At 45.4% G+C, this 19,009-nt stretch overlaps 1 protein-coding gene across 1 annotated transcript in view; it reads left to right on the top strand.

Moving 5' to 3' along the window:
• LOC147716928 (cell division cycle protein 27 homolog) overlaps window positions 1–19,009 on the top strand; it is a 380,802-nt gene that overhangs the window by 300,912 nt on the left and 60,881 nt on the right. The window contains exon 9 of the mRNA XM_086923797.1: window positions 9,193–9,308. Within this exon, the coding sequence (XP_086779923.1) occupies window positions 9,193–9,308 (116 nt within the window). The remainder of the gene's footprint in view (window positions 1–9,192; window positions 9,309–19,009) is intronic.

The following is a 19,009-nucleotide window of genomic DNA, read 5'->3' on the forward strand; positions in this document are numbered from 1 at the left end:
AAGCGATTACAACGAGAATCAGGGGGGTGGGGGGCAGAAAAGCGAGCACGAGGAACAGGGGGGTGGGGGGGGCAGAAAAGCGATTACAAGGATCAGGGGGGCAGAAAAGGGATTGCGAGGAACAGGTGGGTGGGGGGCAGAAATGCGAGCACGAGGAAGGGGGGGGCAGAAAAGCGATTACGAGGGGACGGGGTGGGGGGCAGAAAAGCGAGCACGAAGAACAGTGGGGTGGGGGGGGCAAAAAGCGAGCACGAGGAACAGGGGGGTGGGGGGCCGAAAAGCGATTACAACGAGGATCAGGGGGGAGGAGGGGGCAGAAAAGTGATTACGAGGGGACAGGGGGCATGGGGGCACAAAAGCGAGCACGATGAACAGGGGGTGGGGGGGCAGAAAAGCGATTACAACGAGGGGATGGGGGTGGGGGGCAGAAAAGCGAGCACGAGGAACAGGGGGGTAGGGGGGGCAGAAAAGCGATTACAGCGAGGGGGACAGGGGGGTGGGGCAGAAAAGCAAGCACGAGGAACAGGGGGGGGGCAGAAAAGCTAGCACGAGGAACATAGGGTGAGGGGGTAGAAATGCGATTACAACAAGGGGACATGGGGTGGGGGGCAGAAAATCGAGCACGAGGAACAGGGGGGTGGGGGGCCAGAAAAGGGATAACAAATACGATCAGGGGGTGGGGGGCAGAAAAGCAATTACGAGGGGACGGGGGGGCAGAGAAGCGAGCACGAGGAACAGGGGGGTGAGGGGGCAGAAAAGCGAGCACGAGGAACGGGGGTGGGGGGGCAGAAAAGTGATTACGAGGATCAAGGGGTGGGGGGGCAGAAAAGCGAGCACGAGGAACAGGGGGGTGGGGGGCAGAAAAGAGATTACAATGAGGGGACAGGGGGGTCGGGGGCAGAAAAGCGAGCACGAGGAACAGGGGGTAGCAGGGCAGAAAAGCGAGCACGAGGAACAGGGGGGTGGGGGGCAGAAAAGCGATTACAATGAGGATCAGGGGGGTGGGGGGCAGAAAAGCGAGCATGAGGAACGGGGGGTGGGCAGAAAAGCGAGAAAAACACAGCACCTACCGCTCTTTGACCCCCACCGCCCAGGAGGAACAGCGACCCCAGCACCAAAGGCGAGCGGAGGCCAACACACCCCAGCATTTTTAAAAAACTCCCCTCATTTTGGGAAACCGGCAAGAAAGGCGAGAAGCAGCGGGGGCAGTTTTGTTTGAGAGTGCTCCCTTCCACGCATTATGAATAAAATAGAGGGCTCCACATTTTAGTTCAACCCTTCCATGAAAACGTCAAGACTGTTCACCACTTAGAATATAACACATACCTCAATCAAAAATATCTTTATTTAGATATAAAACAAATATCTTTAAAAGAGAATTTCAGGTTCACATTATTCATAACAGTAAAACGGTACAAGCAATCAATTGTTAAAACTGCTCCACTGAAATGCGAGTCCATACATAAAACAACCCCATGCACGTGAACTGCTATTTAAACCATTGTTAGCATTGTTTGCCCAGTACTTTGGGTTATTTAAAATACATTGATTAATTTAAAACAGGTAGGGGTAAAGCAGTGACAAGCTGTTTTTGTTTAAAATTACGATAAGCATGCTGGATCAGATTTGTTAGTCTTATGTTTAAGTCTGTATTATCTGGACTCAGTGCTGCAATAATGGATTGCCTACAGGTCCGGACACCCAGCCGATTCCATTCCCCGCTCAGCTTAACCCTGCGTTGGAGGTCGAAGGCGGGACAGATGCAGACCACATGCAGTAGCGTTTCTGCTGCTTCGCCACACCCTCTACAAGTTGCGTCCTCCTCCTCCACGCGACGCCAGGGGGGTAAATTTTGCAAGAATCACCAGTCACCCATTCTAATAGTGATGAAACTGCGTTTTAAGTACAGTAAGTAAGGACTGGAAAAGTAAGTGGGAGGGGTTAGCCGATTGTAGGAATTAATGACTGCCCACGCATGGCTTCGTTTTGAAAACAGTGCTATGTCGGTGATGAGTGATAGCGATCTTACACGTTTTTTGATAGCAAGCTAAATGCGGACTGACTAGGATTGAGGGCCCAGAGGCCGTCTGCTGAAGTTTGTTGGATATAGTGCTTAAAAAGTCGACCAAATGATTCTCCTGGGTTTTTCTCAGTTATTTCTTGCCAGACTAGGGACTCTAGTGTGCCTGGGTTGGATTATCGTAGTTTGTTGCAGAGGTTAAAAAATACCGCAATACAGGAGACTGTCATAATTCAATAACCCCATCTCTAATCTGATCTGTGAAGGGGATGCGGAGTATGGCAGGTGGAGAACCTTTCTATAAATTTTAATAGTGTGCTGATTTAGAGCACTGTTCAGTTTTCCCTTAACCTCTTGGCTGCTAATGACAAGGGTAACTCGTCATGCCCCTCCCATTCATTTCAATGGAAATCCCATTATAAAGCTTTCAAAGCCTTAGCAGCCAAGTGGTTAAAGATCCCTTTGCCATACGACAGGGTGGGGCCAATTTTCGCTTTCAAGACTTCCAAGAGAGGAGACAGCGTAGGACCTGAAAGGTTTCTTGAAAGCTTAGTCAATGACACCGCAAGTGTCGTTGCTTTAACCACAATCTCTTTACGCTGCTTTATAAGATTGCCCCTGGAGTCCAGATGGACCCCAAGGTATTTGTACGACTGGCCAATGGCGAGGCTGTTGTGATTAAAGGACCATCCGCCACCTGTGTATCGCTTCTTCCCGAATGGGACAACCTGAGTCTTCTTCAGATTGACTTCTAATTGGTTCTTGATCGTGTATTGCAGCAGTGTGTCAAGCAGCCTTTGCAACCCCACTCTGGTGAGGCTAAACCAGGCCAGATCATCGGCATATAAAAGATTGCTCAAGGCCGTACCTTCTACTTTTGGCGGGTGGCTGTTTACGCCGTCCAGGGTACTAGACAAATCAGCAATGAACAGGTTGAATTAGAAGGGGGGCCAGCACGCATCCCTGCTTGACCCCTTTTGTTGTGAAGATTTTTTGCGAGAGTTGCGTGCCGGACCCCAGCTTCACTCAAACCCAAGTGCAAAAGTGCAGTTGGATAATTGCATTCAGTAATTTGTCAGGGATTCCCCACTTCCTCAGATTTTCCCATAGGGCCTCCCTGGGGACCCTGTCAAACGCGGCTTTAAGGTAGACAAAACAGCAAAACACAAACCTAGATGTTAAAAGGGCTTTGTCGACAATGGATGACACCACTAATAAGTTGGTCATGGTACCCGAGTTGGCAGTGAACCCGGTTTGGTTCATTGGCACCCTATTGTGGTCGTTTACCCATTGCCTCAGGTCCTCCAGGAGGAGCCCTGCGTAATGTTTCGCCTCAATGTCCAACAGGGTTATAAGTCTATAGTTGTTAGGGACAGCTCGCGAGCCTTACTTCGGATGAATAATTGCACCCCGCCACGAGTCTGGGATTGTTGCGGTTCTCAGTGCATAATTAAAAAGATTAGTTAACAATCCAGACCAAAAAGTTATGTCCGATTTAAACACGTTTTTTGGGAGGCCGATAGGACCTGGTGCTCCATCTTGTCTGGCCTTTGTCACGGCTGTGATAACCCTGTCTTCGGTTACCTGATGAACCTCATCAAAGAGTGGTGAAGGGTCGGTGGGAGTGCGCCCTTTAATACCAAGACCGGGACTTGTTTCTAGAGGCAATCCCTGTCCTGCTGGATCTTGGTGGGCTTCTGACTTGAAATGATCCGTAAGATAGATTGCCTTTTCTGCTTCTTGAATATTTGCCGTTCCAAAACTTGAGGAACGCGAGGTTGATTGATTGATTAGGGCCCAAAATTTCCTAGCGTTTTTCCTCTTACTCTCCCACACCAGTTTGCACCAGAACTGATTTTCATATGTGAGCTTGTCCTTGGTGATCGCCAACCTGAAGGCCTTTTGAGTTCTGTGATATCTATTTGAAATTTCGATGTTGCCAGGGAATTTGACTAGTTGCCGTAGCTCGTTGTTCCTTGTCTTTTTAAGTGATTTTGTATTTAGAGATGGTACAAACTTGCAGGTCTGAGTTCGACTGTGACCCTGCTTTCTAACTGGAAAGCATCCGGTCAGGTGAGAGCAAAGCGACGTCCATATAGCGGTTGGTGCGTCGTCTGGGTTGCTATTACCGTTTGTAAAGTCCTTACACACTTGTAAAATTTTTGGGCCAGTGTCGTTGCTCCACTTCAAACGATTTAGATTTTCAGAGTATATTCCCTGACCGGTTGGGGGTGCTAGTTCATGCGTCCCTGGTCTTATGTTGAGGGAAAAAACCTGGGGCCTGTGGTCGCTTTCAGTGCGTGGGAGAATACTAAAGTTATCAAGGGAGTGTAGAAGGTCAGCATTGCAGATGGTGTAGTCCAAGTGGGAGTATTTACTGCCATTTGACCAGGATCAATTTGGTGGTGTGTCCCCAGCTGACCTCCCGTTCATTACCAGATAGCCCGCACTATACAACCTCAACACGCAGAGCTGTCCCAATTCGCTATGGGCTTGATTCAGCGGCCTTGTTTGAGTTATGGCCTCAATGATGTTGAACAAAGAGGGCTCATCAGTGTCTGCAGTTATTCCCTGAAAGAGGTTAGTGTTAAAATCCCCGGTGGCTATGCAATCTGCATTTGGGTGCTCAGCGGCTATGTTGCTCATAATTTCTGTAAGGCGAGCCAGATGGGCTTTTTTGGTGCGAGGGCTTGGATTGATATATACATTTAAGAGGAACAATGAGCGCTGGTTTCGCCATCGATTGATTTTAACCCCTAGAATCCAGTCTTCTTTGATGGAAAGTCGTTTAATTGTGCCATTCAAGTTGGTTGATATATAAGTTGACAAGCTGCCTTTAGCCTGGCCATGGGGGCTATCCCTGAGGGCTGAATTCCGGAGTTCAATAAACCCAATGATAGGGTGGCCATCGACTGCACAGGTTTCCTGCCGGGCTATTACTGTGTGCTCACATAGGAAGGAGAGGGTTGCTTGGTTCTCAATTTTGTGGTGAAGACCACTGATGTTCCAAGAGTATGTTACAAAATTTGTGTGACCTTGGTGTTCGCCTTTAGTTGGTAAGGCTACTGGCCTTGTTGGTCCATCCAAGGGTTTATTTAACTTAACCGCGCGCCCTGCCACTGGGATTCATTCTGTACTTTTGTTTGACAAGAGCGCGGGCAACCACTCCCAACCTTGACTGAAATCGACGGCAGGAACCTCTGTTTGTGAAATTTTACCCTGATCTTGTGGACCTGAGGCATTTTTTAGGATCGAATATGGTCACCTGCCCATTGTATTGGATTGAGCCGGGAGCTGTTCCGTCGGATAACTCCGTTTCTTCATTTGTGGTTAACCAGGGATTGGCGGGGTGATGGGACAGGGCTGACTGGTTTTGATGTTGCAATCCGGGTTTTGTGGATGGATTACCTCCCTTCACACACTTAACTTCCTTTATAATACTAGATAGCAGTTTAGGGAGCGAAGAGAAAGAGTTGATAATTGGTGAGCAACAACAAACAGATTGTACAAGCTTTGTGGACGCTTGCGCCCCTACAATTAGGTTATTCAATTTGTCGAGTTTGCTGTCAATCCCTGACGTAAATAGCGCTAGGGTGTTTAAAAGGTCAACCTGGACCTCCAGCTTTTCAGAATGGTAGTTTAGAGCGTTGACTATTTGATGCACTGTCTGAAGGAGTTGTGGTCAGACACTATTCGCTGTGTGCTCCGCTTTGTGCTGTTTTTTAGTGGGTGTTGGGTTGGGAAAATTTTGGGTGTCTTTAAAAGAGTGATAAATCCGCTAGGAGCTGCTCGCTAGGGTCGGGAGATCTTAGGTGTTTTTGGGGTGATACCATGATTGTTCCTTGTGAAGGGGGTAGAGTATACTCGGGGCTTTGCGCAACAAACTGCTCCTTTGAAGTAGTTGTATTTTTAGGTGAGTCTGGCACATGACTGCTGTTGGTACATATATTAGTGTTTTGCCCATGGATTTGTGCGTAAGTTAGTTGACCGGAGAAAACTTTTACAGGGTCCATTGGTGCCGCCAAATTATGTTTGCTGAGTGTTTAGTCGGTTTCTGGCGGCTCTGTTAAATCAAGAGGGAGGCTTGGTCCAGGCTGTGGGCCCACCAACTGGGTCTGTACTTGGCCTGATCCCTCTGTAACCAGTGAAGAAAAAGAGGGCAACTGGCACAATGGCGACTGTACTTGCTGGTTAACATCAGGATATTGATTAAAAATTGCATCCCCCAGGCAATCCGTGGGCTGGTCGCTGGGTGGTGCTCCAAAGATAAAAATTCCTGAGGGTAGGGCCAAGTTTTTAGTTTCAGATAACCATGGATGGGAGGGTAGCGGGTGCGGTTGCCGAGAGGAAGCTCTTAGATCCCCTGGTTCAGCCGAAGCTCCGAGCCTCATTGACTCCAGGGGCTGGGGCTGTCGCTGGAATGACGAGATGTTTGATGATGGGACTTATTTAAAATAGTTCAGCAAACTCGAAGATTTTATGGCTTGTGACCTGTCCGCAGTGCTATCTTTATGTGTATCGCTGCCATGGGTCAGTAATGGTTTTGCCACTTCTACTGTTTGTCTCCGCCTGAGATGTTCTAGGCAGTTTTTGACTGCCCGGATTGGACTCCTCTTCCATGACTGGTTGTTTGGGTCTCCTCCGCTTGGGAACCGCTGCGTACTTCCTTACTTTCCCTGATCTCATAGTTCCAGCTGCTGGAGATGAGGCTAGTACTTCACAACTCCCAGTATGGCGCACTGCCAGGGAGGATGTAGTTTAAAATGTCCTGTCTTTGAGAAAAGGAAAGGCAACCAGGAGTTGGTTAGTGGCTGGATAGTTGGTGGTTCGCTGTTGACTGGTGGCTGGCTGGCAGGCTGGCTGGCTATCCGGCTGGCAGTCTGGTTAGCTGCCTTGGGTTGATAATCCAACTCTATTAGGATTAGAGCTGATGCTTAAATAGTGCTGGCAGGTTAGCAGAAGATAAATAGTGCCTGATTAAATACTTTGATAGCACGCTGATATTTTTTTAGAGAAAGATATGATATCCTGTAGCGCCAGGGTTGTACCGGGATTAAATTCACTCTCAGGGATTGCAGCTGGCCAGTGAATTGAGCGGCTTTATCACAGCGCGGATCCCCGCGCTCACGCCAGCATTCAACCCACTTACGATCTGCTACCTCCCATCTGATGCGATGTGCCTGGAGCCTTTGGTTTGATTTGTAGCAGCGTTGTTTTCCCGGCGCGTAACTCCGCGCTCCTGCCTGCATACGACCTGCGTTCCACCAGTATATAGCGGTCCTGGGTTGGCTGGCCTCTCCGATGTCGATGGTTTTCGTGGGGGAAATGTGACCTCCCACTGGTCAACTTTGCTACACGTCTCTGCTCCCGTTGCGCTCACCTTCCCAAGCTTCCCAAACCTGTCTGCCCTGTAGGTGATGGACAGCTGCCGTCAGGTAAAGAGCGGGGGTGAGCGGGGGTAAGGGCGGGTAGGAAGAGATGAGCACTTGTAGCAGTGTAGCGGTGTGGGAGTGTAGTAATGTGGCTAATAATGGCTAATAATGGCTAATATTAGCTAGTAGTAGGGAGTAACCGATAAGTCCTGTTTGGTGCCTGGCGTTCGCCTCTCGTTGCTCTCTGGTGGACAGAATAGTCTTGTACAGCGTCTGCAGGGAGCTGCTGTCTCTCTTATTTCGCTCTTATTTCTTCACACCGGTTACAATGTGGCTAGGGGAGTCCCAGAAGATAGATGACTGGGGGAACGCTTCAGGTCTGGTTTTAACTTTCTACTCACACCTCTAGATGTAGTCAAAAGTGGTGGGGCTTCTCTGGGGCTTCTTTTGCTACTTTTCTTCTGTAATTTCGGTTCCCGGAAACACACCCGTTGTCTTGGCAAGAGTTTGACGCCAGTGCTTGTTTAGTTTTGGCTTTTTTTTTTTTTATACTCGACCATGAGACTGATGGAGGCCGTATTCCAGTTATTGGGCTGTGCTGTGCTGTACTGGGGGCCTGGGCAGGGTTAGAGATGTTGGGATGAAGGTGAGGGAGAGAGTCTGGCTCCAATGCTCTCCCCCCCCACCTCCCCCACCCCCCCTCCCCCCCCCCAGAAGTCACTGGCTCCGCCTTTTTGCCTGGGGCGTGGAACGCAGAGCACAGCTCTCACCGGGTGCTCTTGTGGTCTACCTCTGGTGGGATTTTGGTGGGCTGCAAAGCTCGGCTCAGGCCTCCTTGCTCAGCTGGCCGCTAAGCTCCCCGCCTAGGAGCAGCAGGCTTTTCGGTGGTTTCGCCGCAACAGACTCCCCGAGCCGGCAATCTAATCTCTTATAACGCCAGACACGGACACGGACCTGGTACAGCCGCAGCTGCTCCTCTCTCGCACCTCTCTGCTGAACTCCGCCTCCGCCTCTCACTCCTCTCTGCTCAGTTCCGCCTCTCGACAACCAATGCACTTCTGTTTCACTGCATCACTTCAAAATCTGCTGCAGTGAACTAACACATACCTGAACTTTTTACGTTTCCCCATCATATTGGAAGGAATTAATGTTGGCTAAATGGACTTGGGTAGGAAGGGCAAAGCGACGAAAACAAGAAAAGCGAGGCAGAGTCTGCTCACGCTGCCTGCACGCGCCAGTCGGCCCTCTGATTGGTTAATATTGAACACCAATCAGCTGACTTGAGCGTGCAGGCAGCTTGATGAGGGGCGTGCTCTTTCCCGATGACGTCGGGGAGAGAAAGAAGAGAAAAAAAACGCCCCCGAATCGGGAAAAGACGGGGCTTAAAGGGAGTGACGCCCCTCTCCTCCAATGGCTGGCCAGCATTTACAAGGCCAGCCAATGGAGAAGAGGGGCGGGTTCAAGCCCCACTCTACAAAACAATAATTCTCTGACCGAGACTGCGCAAGCACAGCCTACGGTCCTCGACCTAAAAAGGGTTTCCAGGATCCGTGCAAACATCGAAAATTATTCAACATTTAGGACTTAAGCGGAGATACCAACGATGCAGAACTTGGATTACAGGTAAGTAACCTTTCCTTTCTAATGGTTGTAAGTTTTATGAAGTTGACATTTTGAGGATTCTGCCTGGGCATATAATGACGATTAGCCACATATTTGTTTTTTGGGGGAGGGGAAACATTTTCAATGTCTTAACTCAGTTATTTAATAACAAACCTGTAGAAATTTTGTCTCATGCAGACTGTTGCCAGAATTGGGCAACCTGGAACAAAATCTGTATTTTCACAAAGTGGAAACAGTCGCGAAGCCACTCCAATTCTTGCAGTACAAACACAGACTTCTGTTCCACAAACAAGGTATGAACGTTTTTTTACTCATTGTGCTTGTATGAATGCATCCACCCTATTTTCCACAAATATTTTAGCTTTTTCAGCTGTCTGTGTTGGTTTCAATTGCATAGCTGCATTCTGACTGTATTTTAACAACAATGTTGTAGGGATTCTGCTCAGAAACAGAACTATGCCTAGGACAATAGAACATCAATATGTGGGGACTGAGTTACCATACCATATCAGAATCTATGGGCCCAAACCCAACTAGCTAATAGTGCCTCACTTGCCCACCTAACCTTTCAGAGAGACAAGTGATTTGGCACCCCAGACCACAACACTCAAAACCCTCTCAGGGATGATGGTAGCAGGTCATCACCTTTCGTTCTCACATCATACATGTCCACAATAACTGAAAAAAACACTAAATAAGCTTACATTATTTATTTAAACTATTTTGCTCTCTTTTGGAGCAACTGGGCTGGAATTAAAAAGCATATGCATGTTCAATAATGTGATGAGCATAATTAGAAGAAAATACACAATAAGAATCCATGTCATGTTACAGACAGATTTGCCTAAGTCTACCCTTACTATGGAAAACAAAGTGATCTATTCTAGATCTCGGGGATTAGTGGTGAACCCCGTAATTGGTATGCATAGATGAGTGTTCTACATCTCAGCTGGCACAGCGCTCTCCTCTCGGGACTTAAGCATGTCTATTCCTAAAATATCTCTTTTCAGGCATTGTGACCCTTTTGGGGAACCCAGACTTCCTTCAGATGATCCCCACAATAAGTGTATCTTCTGCCTTCACCCTGATCACCAGGTGAGAGACTGTAAAATCTGCAGGACTTTATCTCAAAAGACCCTGAGAGATAGAGAAGGACGTCTTCTTCTGTGGCTACAGAAGCATAAAAGTAAAGACAATCCTTTATAAGTGATTTCTCACTAAAAACCAAGGCTTCTAAGAAAAGGGCTAGGGAGGCGGAGCTAGTATCTCCTAATTCTGCTAAGGTATTAAAAAATCTTCACAAAATCCTAAAAACCTGAAGATCAGGCTACATCTTCATAAAAGGAACTAGCCTCTGTTAAGGGTCAGTCTGTGCCCTCTACGCCATCTAAATCCTCTTAAAAAAGAAGCAGGCGTCAGTCTCTAGAGACATTTTTACCTCAGAAAAATGGTACTCCGTCGACGAGAACTTCCGTCACCATGAATACGACAATAGTGTAAACTTTCTCTTCACCTCAGACTAAGATGATCATGTCATCAGCATTTTTTCCTTTGACATTAGTCTTTGTGAGTGTGAACCCTTCATTGAGGACAACTACATTATCTTTCGACGAAAAAGAAATAAATTCGGTCAGGACCATCGGCGACTGTAATTTCGACGCCGTTCCGTCAGTCGGCGGCTCTGAAGAACAAATCTCTTTTGTCGACGATCCTCTTCAATGCCCAGACCGTCGATGGAAGAACTGTCGACAAACTTAATCTACGACATCTTCATCGGTGGTTGGTTTGACATAGTCGTTGATGGTTACTCAGTCAATGAATTTCACTGCATCCAAGGATGATATAGTACTTTTACCTAGCGGAAGACCTTCACAGGAAGTAATATTGCCCATTCATGCTTCCCCAAAGTAAAGTATCTCCCTGTCCTGCAGAGAAAATTTTCGATTATAGAGCAGATGAGGAGAAATCAAAAGATGACGGTAAGTTTGGGGTGGCTTCCAGTCTGTCAGATCTTCTCATAAAATGTCAGGAGGAGAAAGATGAGGACGATGTCTATTACCCTCCGGTCCCCAACCAGGACAGACAGAACAATTTATCCAAATGCCTGTTTCTCTAGTCTTACAGCATATGGTAGAGGATTACTACTGCAGATTCCCTCCTTCAGAGCTGGGTGTCTTCAGCTCCCCAGACTCGATTGCTCAGCCTTCTTTGTTAATTAGATCATCCCCTCCTGTTTCTCCATTACCTACAGAGCAACAGGTCCGTGAAGTTCATACAACTGATTAGAGAGAAGAGGGAGAGTTGGATAAGATTGTTGTGTATCTATCTAGGACCCCGATCAATATTGTGACCTCTTGCCCCTATACGGCTATAATCAATAGATATCCCTATAACGGCATAAACGATCAGAGCCATATTTCAGTAACTCGTCTCTGCAGCTCATTACAGTACATGACACAGCAGAAGCCACTTCCTTAGATTACTAGATAACACACCGAGTTCTTTCGACAGCTCAAACCCCCAGCAACCTGGGAAAGCCCTGGTTGCTTTATTTTGATTAGTAATAGAACTCTTGCAAGCACTGTAAGAACGACCAGTTCTTAGTGACATCTTTATTGACGTCTTATGTCCAAAAACTTACGTCAAACTCGGCACCTTTCAGGTATAAATATGCCAATGTTGCCTTAAGCAAACACGGTGGTGGTGAATACTGGAGCAGAACAGCTGTCCCTTGCAGAGCCCAGCAGATGCGAGAAGCCCACGGACGCTGCCCCTCCTCCTCCTTGACGCGCTGAGAAAGACTCTGTCTTTTCTCCTGCCGAGAAAATCCAGCTCCGGCGTTTCCAGCCTACCCTTGCGGGTACCTGGAATATCGAGTCCTGAGAGGAGATACCAGACCTCCAACATTCTATTCCAGAGGTACGGTGCTGACTAAACCCTTAGAGAGAATTCTTGAAGCAAACCATTGGCAAAACCCACGTATTAGGCTTAGGTCAGGTACACTGGGGTAGGCGTAGTTAAAAGCACCAGTTGAGGACGTTAGCTAAATGTATATATGAATGTATATATTTTATTCATTTTAACCATCGTATGGCTAAAAAACCATATCAATGCTTTTAGAGTATTAATTTGCAATACTCCTTTTACTGTACGCACTTTTTATAATAACAAGTCTTGCAATTGTGGCAATACATTTCTCTTGCATGAGAAGGAAGACTGTTCAATAAATAATACCTTTTATTGAAAACGCCCATCTCTCTATTCTCTGCATAACTGATGAAAGTAATTCTGCACAACTGACTGAGTGAAATAGCTGTCTATTGTTTCACACGACTCTAGAGATTGACTCTTATTCTGAGGAGCAAAGTTGTCATGTTAATGCGGTTGTTGGAAAACTGAATCCCTTCTTGTCTGAGCCAGGCAAGCTGATCACTTCCTATTCAGTCAAGAAAGTTTCCAGTGACCTCTGAGCTAGCGGGTACAAAACCAAAGAATTCTAACAGTCAGTAGAGACCTAGAAGACCGCACTCCTACGTCTACACTGCTGTTTGTTATTCCAATGCGCAGGGCCTATAGGGAAAATAGGAACTACACTACAAGATATTCCTTCCCAAAAAATGGGATGACAATCAGATTGACACGTTCACCTTCCACTCCACTGCCATTAGATTCACGACCTGAGGATATATTGGGTTTCCATACCCTTATGGAAAGAGCAGCAAAGAGATTTCAGCTTCCCATGGTAACTAAGCAAGCTGATTGTTTGTTTCCTATACGATTTCAAAGAACAAACAAGGAGACAGTTCGCTCTATTCCCATAGTAGACTTCATATGGCAAAAGGGCTTAAGAGTCATGAAAACACCAGCCTCAATTGAGTCAGGATTGCCGAATTTGGAGAAAATTATAAAGCTCCTGATATTTGCCTGCCTGCCTTATCTGACAAATCAAGGTGGGTTCTGTGATTACAAGCGCCTCAACGTTGTGCCAGAAATCCAGCTTCTCCAATGTCTGCCCCTCTGGGTACAGATGGAAGGTGTCTCGACTCCATCGGTAAAACAATTTCCACCACGGCAGCAACCACTGTTAGGTTAGAGCGGCCAGATCTCTTGCCATTTTGGGTAGATACGACCGCCAAATGTGGTCGGACAATTCACCTTTTATAGAAATGTTATCTGAGGAATCCAAAGCTGAAGATTCTACAAGCTGGAGAAAGGATCTCGGCTGAGATTATCGACTGTGCAGTGGAGGTTTCTTCCACAGGATTCAGTCAACTGGCTGGGGCAGCGGTCCCAAGGCTTCAGGGCTGGCTAAAGGCAACTTCTTTCAGGCAAGAAGTTCAAAGGAAGATAATTGACATGCCTTATGATGGGGAATCCTATTTGGTTCCCATATCGACAAAGCCCTTCAATCCTTCAAAAAGGACACCGATACTGCAAAGGCTCTTGCCACTCAGTGCAGGAAGCAGCCCTTTTGTGGGGCAAGAAGACGTGTTTCATCCTCCTTTTGGAGTGGTTACGAGTACAATCAGTACCAGCCATACAAGGGTTAATAACGATAACAATCATCACATAATCAGCAGTCATTTAAACAACCTCCGGCCGCTTCCATTAACACTACAGGGTAAAAACTGCCTTTGTAGGCAGGGATAACACCAAGAAGCAGTGACAAGCGCCCTCTGACGGCCACAGTTCCCACCAATTCTGTCAAAGTTGGTGGAAGAATTTCCTTTTCTCCCCGAATGGTCGTCTATAACTACAGAGAGATGGTTTTTAGATATAGTTTCCAATGGTCACACTTTGGAATTTCTGAAGATTCCTCTAAATTGCCCTCCCATAGGTCCCCCTCCTCATCTAAAGGAACTCTTGTTTCAGATAGACAAAATGTTTTAAAAAAAAGTGATAGAAGTGGTACCAGGTGTACAACGAGGAACAGGTTTCTATTAAAGGTTTTTCCTTATAAAAAAAATGAAGTTGGGGGAGTGACGTCTCATCTTGGACCTTCGTTGTCTAAACAAATTTCTAAAAAAGCAATCCTTCTGGATGTTGTCACTTCAGAGCTGTGGTCACAAAAAATAATTTCTTAAAGGATTGTTTAGAATGTTCCCTCCAATTAGGCATCTGTCTCCATCTCAACATTGTATTAGCGCAACTGATGAAGGCCCCCTTCAAGCCTATTCATATGGCTGACCTAGAGTACATTACTTAGACCAAGTCTCTTCTGCTGCTGCTAACTTCATCTAGATGAGTAAGCAACATACATACTTTCACTACTAGTTACCCTTTCCTCCACTTTACTAAAGACTGTTATACTTCAGACAAATCCTACCTTCATCCCCAAGGTCCCATCGAATTTTCACTTCAACGAACCAGTTCAACTGAAAACTTTATTTCCAAATCCACAGTCACCAGCAGAAAGTTCTTTACATTCCCTTGATGTAAAAAGATGTATAAAATTCTACTTGCAGAAAACAGCCAGCATACGTATGGCTGATCAGCTTTTTGTGTCTTATGGAAAATTCCGAAATGGATATTTGGTCACTAAGCAGACTATAGCACGTTGGATATCTTCTGGGATCCAGTTTTGCCATCAGCAAGCAGGCAAACTTCTACCTTTAACTGTGAAAACTCACTCTACAAAAGCAGTTTCTTCTTTAACACCTCTTTGCCGGTGTGCCTATTCAGCAGATTTACAGAGCAGCAACTTGGTCCAACAGGCACACTTTCACTAAGCATTACTATCTGGAAGTTGCAAGTAATGCTGATGCAGCTGTAGGACAAGCAGTGCTACGTAATCTTTTTCAATAAGGTGAAACTCTATCCTTCCCACCTTCCTTTATGTTTGACAAATTCTATTATGATAGTGATATCACTGTTATTTTTTACTTATATACTGTCAGATACTATTTACTTATATACTTTTCAATATATTTATGTAGATATGTATATATATATATCGTTCAAAGATGCCCCTGCATTAGGAGACGCACTCCTCCAGCCACGGATTTTAACAAAATCATTTATTTACACAGGAGCAGGCAATACCATTCCAGTGTCTTTCTGTCCTCCTGCCTTAGTCCTTGAAACGTTTTTCTGCACACAAACCTACTGGAAGGTATTAATTAATTGGAAATAAACTGCATGTCCCAGCGTGCACCGGATCAAAATCAGTTGATGAATAAGGCAGCATGCCTCTTCTTTTTTTTTTAAAAAAAAAAAAAAAAAAAAGGAAATAAACAAATCAATGCTCGGCAGCCACTGGAGGCTAGTAAAAATCCCAAAGACGGCCACGCACTACAACCCCCAGCATGCTGTACAAACATTGACTCAACCTGCGAGCGGCATGCAGGGAAAATGGATAAAATGGTTGTAGTGCGTAATCGCGCACTGATTGCTTTCCCTATGAAGAAGAGGCATGCTGCCTCGAAACCAGTCAGGGTCCTTGAATTTTTCAATTGAAACGTGTGGCAATGTGAAAATAAAGGCTTTGCAAGCTAAGTCTCCGTGGAGTGGCGTCCTCAAGCACAGGGCACCTTGTGAGTGTGTGTATATATATATATATATATATATATATATATATATATATATATATATATATATATATATATATATTCACAGAAAAAACCATAGGTTATAGTGGATATATAGTTAGGAATTTGCATTTACAAAACCTTGAAAATTCAATGAAAAAACCATTGGTTTTAGGCCATATATAGTTAGGGATTTGCATTTACAAAACCTTATTTTACTCGCATAAAACCATTGAAATTCCATATATAGTTATAAGCGCTAACTATATATCGCGCACCCGCAATCCACTGCTGATGATGTCACATATTACATCATTCATGACATGGTTAGTGACATCACTGATGACATCACTGATGACATCTCAAATGACATCACTGATGACATCACTGATGACAACATGCAGTGACTGTATGTTTCTGTAAAGTTAAAATATCTCTTACATATTGAAGAATGAGTGGATATATAAGTGTCTGGATGAAGGATTTAGTAGGTGCATGACTGACTGTATGAGTGAGTGATTAAATGTGTCTCACTGAGTGCATGGGTTAGTGACTAAACTGTCTTAATTTGTGCATCATTATGTCTGTTGTTCTGTGAACTGTTGCATGTGTTTATAAGTAGCTATATGAGTAACTATATGGGTTATTGATTGGTTGCCCAAGTATTTGTATGGGATACTGAGTGTGTGTGTAGGTGGCTGGGAGGTGTATGACTCTGTGCATAGATGTGTGAGCAGTTGATTCACTAGATGTATGGTTTCAAAAGTGCATGTGGAAACAGCTGTATGGGCGGTTGACTGTGTGCATGAGTGCATTGGAGAGTGAATGGATATCTCAGTGCTACATGTCAAAGTAAGTACATATGTAAAACACAGTACATGTGAGAGTTGACATATATAAATAACTGTGCATAAGAGCCAGTGAATGTGTGAGTGGCTGTATGGATCATTGTGAACTTGTATCAGGGATTGTATAATAGAGTAAATATGTGTTAGTATATGTTTGAATAAGTAAATTTTGTATAACTGTATAGTTGAGGAAATGGAGGTGTGATTGATTCTTTGCATGACTGACTAGGTGTGTGAGTAACTCCATGGATGAGTGACAGTCTGTGAGTGTCTGTTTACACTGATTGTATCTAAGGTTATATTAGAGTCTGAAGAGGTTCATCGTATTATCACATGAATGATATCATCAGTGATGTTATCAGTCATGTCAAATGAGATGTTTTCAGTGATGTCATCAGTGATGTCATTTGAGATGTCATCAGTGATGTCATCAGTGATGTCACTAACCATGTCATGAATGATGTAATATGTGACATCATCAGCAGTGGATTGCGGGTGCGCGATATATAGTTAGCGCTTATAACTATATATGGAATTTCAATGGTTTTATGCGAGTAAAATAAGGTTTTGTAAATGCAAATCCCTAACTATATATGGCCTAAAACCAATGGTTTTTTCATTGAATTTTCAAGGTTTTGTAAATGCAAATTCCTAACTATATATCCACTATAACCTATGGTTTTTTCTGTGAATTTCATTGGTTTTTTAATAGCAAATATGAAAAGCTTTAAAATGTCAAGTACGTGATAGATGAAAACATTTTCGTATTTATGCACGCTGATGTGCTTTGAACGCTGCACCCCCCCCCCTCCCCTCTTTTGTCTTAGTAGTACTCTCTCTTTGCAGATAGTGAACGGTAGTTAACGCAAGCCTTTCCCCCCCTTTTTAATCCGTCGTGCCTGCTTGTCTCTCCATTTGATTGATTGTTGTCCAAGCATTTACTGTTTTAGAATTGGTTCTCTTTGGATCATTCTCTATTTACAAACAAGCACAAAGTCGCAATACTCTGTTTAGTCTTTGCAGATAGTGAAAAATCGTGTAAAAAAAATAAAAGTAATCGAGCAAAATCAGTAGGCCACTAATTGGATCTCTTTTTGACCTCGCTAAAATAGAAATATTAGGAACAACCATACATGAGAAATACGAAAATAGTGAGATGAACTGAGCTCCACACCATGAGGGCTGCAAGACAGCTCGGCTCCATCACCCATCCCGCACAAAATAACGACAAACCCTATGCAAATATTAAAAATATAGACAACACACCAGCAAAGAAACAGGGTAAAACATTTTATTAAAAAACTATTTACATAACGTTGGTTTATAAGATGATATCAGTAGTGGACCGATGTGTGAATAGATCGAAAGCAGCACAAGGCTCCAAGATCCGGATGGCAAGCTCCTGGATGTTGGGTGCCATAGTTTAGAGTTCTGAATTTGAGCCTTTTTCAATGCCTGTGCTTTGTTGAATCAAAATGGCGGCTTGACACAAAGCTGACTCAAGCGTTGCTACTGATGCTATGCAGACCAAAACTGGTTTTCAGTTTGTACATTTTTCTAGATTTTTCAATCCAAGTTTGGTTGACTTTGTAGAACGATGGCTTCAAATTTTCAACATACGGTGTGGTGGCGCTGACTGGGAGGGGGCGCTTCGCTCCTGCCCCCTCCCCAAGTAAGATTTTCATACGTGAAAGTACGTTAATGGTTTTGGTCCCTGAGATGCTTCGATGTCACTGCCATTCTCAAATAGCATAAGTTCTGGATGTTGGGTGCCATAGTTCAGAGTTCTGAGCAGCGCTTGTAACACTGTCTGAAGCTTATTTCCACCTACTGCAGCTTCACTATTCTCAAAGTAAGTGAGTGTCGTTTGTGGACCTGACTGCATTAGAAAACTTGGGCGGTGTGATGGCCATGGACTCGGAGAAGACGCTTGGCTCCGACACCCTCCCCAAGTCTTATAGCACTGGTGTAGCCTGAGATCGCCCCCGACATAGGCGGCCGGCTCCCGGGGTCCGGCGGAACTTTTTGCCTTTTGATGACTCTTCAATTCTGGACCTTGTCCCACAATCCGTTTCACCTGAAGACAAGCTGTAGTGGGGCGCCCCTTTAACGTTTTAGTTGCCATTCCGCCCGCTTTTGCTACACTGTGCCTCTTCCGCCATTCAGCTGTTTACCGCCCGCTCTTGCGACTACAGCGTCTCGCTCATCATGTAGTTGAGTTGCTTCCGCTCTTGCGGTGCAGCGATAGGCGGCTGCCACAGGACTCTCAAAATGGCGGCCGGCTCTTCGGTTTTGGGCCTGGTCCACTAAAATGGCCCTGGGACACCTTGGAACTCGGACGCTTCCCTGATAGGGCTTGGGTCCCATTCTCGAAAAGCGTCCCCTCAGCCGTGAAGATTCTACAAAAGTCTTGGGGGCCTCCGACTCCCGCAGGCTTCTGGTGGGGAGCGGCTGCCATGATTGCTCGTGGAATGGCCACGACGGAGCTACGAGATGGTAGTGGTCTCATGCTGACGCCAGCTTTAGTCTGAAACATCCAGAAACACTGTAGACTACCAATTCGATCAGTTCCGGTAGCGCCCCAACATGACCCGGAAGAGAAGAACTTGCCCTCCCCTC

Source organism: Lissotriton vulgaris, chromosome 5, assembly GCF_964263255.1.
Source record: "Lissotriton vulgaris chromosome 5, aLisVul1.2, whole genome shotgun sequence".
NCBI lineage: Eukaryota > Metazoa > Chordata > Amphibia > Caudata > Salamandridae > Lissotriton > Lissotriton vulgaris.